The 3274-nt window shown below is 36.6% G+C and overlaps 1 protein-coding gene across 1 annotated transcript; it reads right to left on the reverse strand.

Annotated features, from left to right (window-relative positions):
- Positions 1 to 5: 5 nt before the first annotated feature.
- Positions 6 to 1859, reverse strand: LOC108354497 (uncharacterized; the record flags this gene model as incomplete). The annotated part of the gene is made up of 2 exons (XM_017605676.1): positions 100 to 1859; positions 6 to 36 (listed from the first exon to the last, which is right to left on the reverse strand). Coding segments are annotated over exons 1-2 (345 nt in total), but the record flags the coding sequence as incomplete, so codon positions are not given.
- Between the last annotated feature and the right edge of the window lie 1415 nt (positions 1860 to 3274).

The raw sequence follows: 3274 nt of genomic DNA on the forward strand, positions 1-3274 counted from the left end.
TCCTCCATTAGCGGTAGCGGCAAGTAAAGCGTAACGCTGCAGATTTTATGTGGAATTTGTACGATTATACTAAGTAAAGGATAGGCAATTTTCGCTTACCCCAAACGTATAATAGCGCGCAGCCGTTGATCATCCACAAAGTTGTGTTGATTCAAATCGGGCATCGCCGTACGCAAAGTATAGTATTGGTCCAGTTTTCGTTTCGCCTTCTCCAGACTAAATTTGCAGCCACGCAGGAAGCTTACAAGAAATTGATCGCTCGTGCGGCACTTCAAATGTGGTTGCCTTAGCAACCATTCTCTCAATGCAGCGATGTCCACGGCCCGACGTTCGGGCACCTCATTTAATTCGGCAATTGCTTTTCGTTGTAGCGCAGGTGTTAGTGGGCGTATATCTAGCGTGGGCGTGGTCATTTTCGTTTTTTTTTTCACGACTTCGTTTACGTTAGAAATAGTTTTAAATGCTGTAGACACTGCCTGGATGATTTCCCGAGTACAGAAATATTACAAGTGAATTGTGTTTTTGATTAGATATTAGAAATATATACATACATATACACACATTAAAGCTTCACAGATAAACTTGTCGCGATAAAAATATGGATGTGTGTACATAGCGAATGCGATATTTTGTTCGTAAATATGTAGTACATGTTTTCCACGCTAGCGATCAATTGCAATACAAAATATGTACATACTTACACAGTTTATTAAATATGATCGCTTGTAGGCAGCGTGTCAGTAGAAAAATCGCAGTGTCAAACGTAGCGTGCTTTATTACACCCAGAAAATGGACTATAGATTTTTCTATTGAATTCCATTTACAGCCGTTTTGGCTGTACTTTTCGTTGATGCTGCACTCAGATAGAAGTCTGGTGACTGGAGGTCGTGAGGATGGACAGGATGTAGGCGGCTAGTGAATTTATGGACATCCAGTGGATTTGCAGGCGGCTGGAAGGCTGATCAATCGGCAGGCGGCTCGTGCACTGGCAGGCGATTGGCGTATTGTCAGGTGGCTGGTGGATTGGCCGACAGCTACAAGCAGGCGTTGTCGCAAAGGGTGTTAGCGGGGCGAACGTAGGCGTGCACTAGTTGGATGTTGGAATGATTTGCGAGTAGTAGGCCGCATCCCTTGGACCTGGGAGCATCCGTATTATGGCAAGCTTAACGCGTCGCGAGCAACTTACGAAACATTTTTAATTTTAAATAAGAGGTCTCGAAATTTATGTTTACACAACTTATACAACTTTATTTCAATCGTATAAAGTATTGAATTTGAGTTGGTTAAACACGATATACATAGATTGGCACAGCCGGCAGTCACGCAAACTTCAACCGGGAAAACAAAAGGAGATCGAGATCAACTAAATATTGTCGTTCGAACACCAACATAAGCAACGGAAAACGTTTTTAAAAATACAATAGCCTACCCCGAGACACAGCTTGTGTATTCAGCTTCTTTCACTGACTAACTGACCGTTTATTCCAATGATTCTATATTATTAATAACTTTTAAAATTTTTTACTTAAAATATAATTTCACAATGACGCGTTGGTATTGCATCAGTCAGTGGATTGGTGATTAGGGAAGACAAAAATATGCACAAAAACCTAATTACATTATCATTAAAATGACTCCAAAATATTAAAAATATGCTTAACGAAATTTTTTTCGCGATTATCGCATAAAAAGTTTTTGTACATACATACATACATATATGTATTGCAAATTAACGGTCCACGTCACAAGACTTTTTTGGACAGAATTTAAAAGATGACAATTCTCCAGGTGAAAATATTGCAACATTTTATTGAGCATATTTGTATACTTCGTGTATAAAAAATTGAGAAAAAACACTTGAAAGCATAAAATACCTTTTTTATAAAGAAAAATATTTTAAACAAAAAACCGATTTTTAAAAAGGCTACCAGAAAACTTATACTTTCTTAAATCCAAAAATTTCGTATGCACAAAAAAAAAATATATATATATATAAAAATTTTTTCCGTCTATGTAAACTCCTGCCTGCCCCCTAGATGAAAGGCTGGCTACGCCCTTGTATACAAAACAATTAAAGTATTTAAATCATAGGTATATCATACGGTCAGTTTGTTCTTTTAGAGCGCATACATGGTTCCATAATAAATGATTCCAGTATCTTCATTTATGTATATTGTAACTATCAATATCTTATAAAGAGAAGTGTAAATTCTTTTTCTCTAAAACTAATAAAGTTAGAAGGACGAAATTCGAAGATGTGGTAGTTAACATATTAGTCCTTGACATATATTTTTTTCAAAAATAAATATTGGAAATTTCCAAGGATATTCAACGATAAAGTTTTAAAACGACATTTTCAATACTTATTCGTCCTGGTGCACCCAAAAATTAAATTTTTCTATTAAATTCTACATAATTTTTCCTTTTCATTGAGACCCATATTGTTATTCCACAATGCACCGCATCTTTTGAATAATTTCTTTATTCAATCATATTCTAGAAATTTCAAAGTCCTTTTAAAAAAAATCCTGACGTCAGAGAGAAAACCTAAAATCGCAGTTTTACTATATTTGACCCCAGTTTTGTGAATATATTGATTTTTTTCGTGTGTAAAATTGACAGACGCACGGTGCTATCACAGCGCAAATATTCGGGCCTATGTCTGAAGAGGGTTCAGCTCTTTAGCCGTTTCGACCTAAACTAAGAAGCTCTTATCAGATGCCGCAAAGCAAGTGTACATTGGCTAGTAGAATAATAGAATTACACTTAAAAGCTTTCAGTCAAAAATCCAAATAGTAACGTCTCATCACCAGTGTTCCCATTAAAAAAAAGCTCCATGACAACTGTACCCAGCCGAGTTCAAAACAGCTGTCACTATCAGCCATTGCCATGAGTTTTACCTATCATCCCCCCAACTACTCACCCGGTCGAACTTCTCCGCCCGAATATCAAAAATATATGTGCATACTTATGTGAGGCACCACCTCCTCGACCATCAGTTGCTTAAAGCGCCTCAAAGCAAACGGTTAAGTGTGCTTGCGAAAGCAATTGGAAACGAGAAAATAATTCGCACAATCGAAAGAATAAATTATTTGACGTTTCTAAACAGACGCATTAAGTCTTACCTAATTCTTTAGTTTCTTTTTGTGCTTAANCGAGAAAATAATTCGCACAATCGAAAGAATAAATTATTTGACGTTTCTAAACAGACGCATTAAGTCTTACCTAATTCTTTAGTTTCTTTTTGTGCTTAAAAAGTGTAAAGTAGCTTAAG

The sequence above is a fragment of the Rhagoletis zephyria genome, unplaced genomic scaffold, assembly GCF_001687245.7.
Source record: "Rhagoletis zephyria isolate East Lansing unplaced genomic scaffold, Rhagoletis_zephyria_1.1 Rzeph_scaffold_36482, whole genome shotgun sequence".
In the NCBI taxonomy this organism is placed as follows: Eukaryota; Metazoa; Arthropoda; class Insecta; order Diptera; family Tephritidae; genus Rhagoletis; species Rhagoletis zephyria.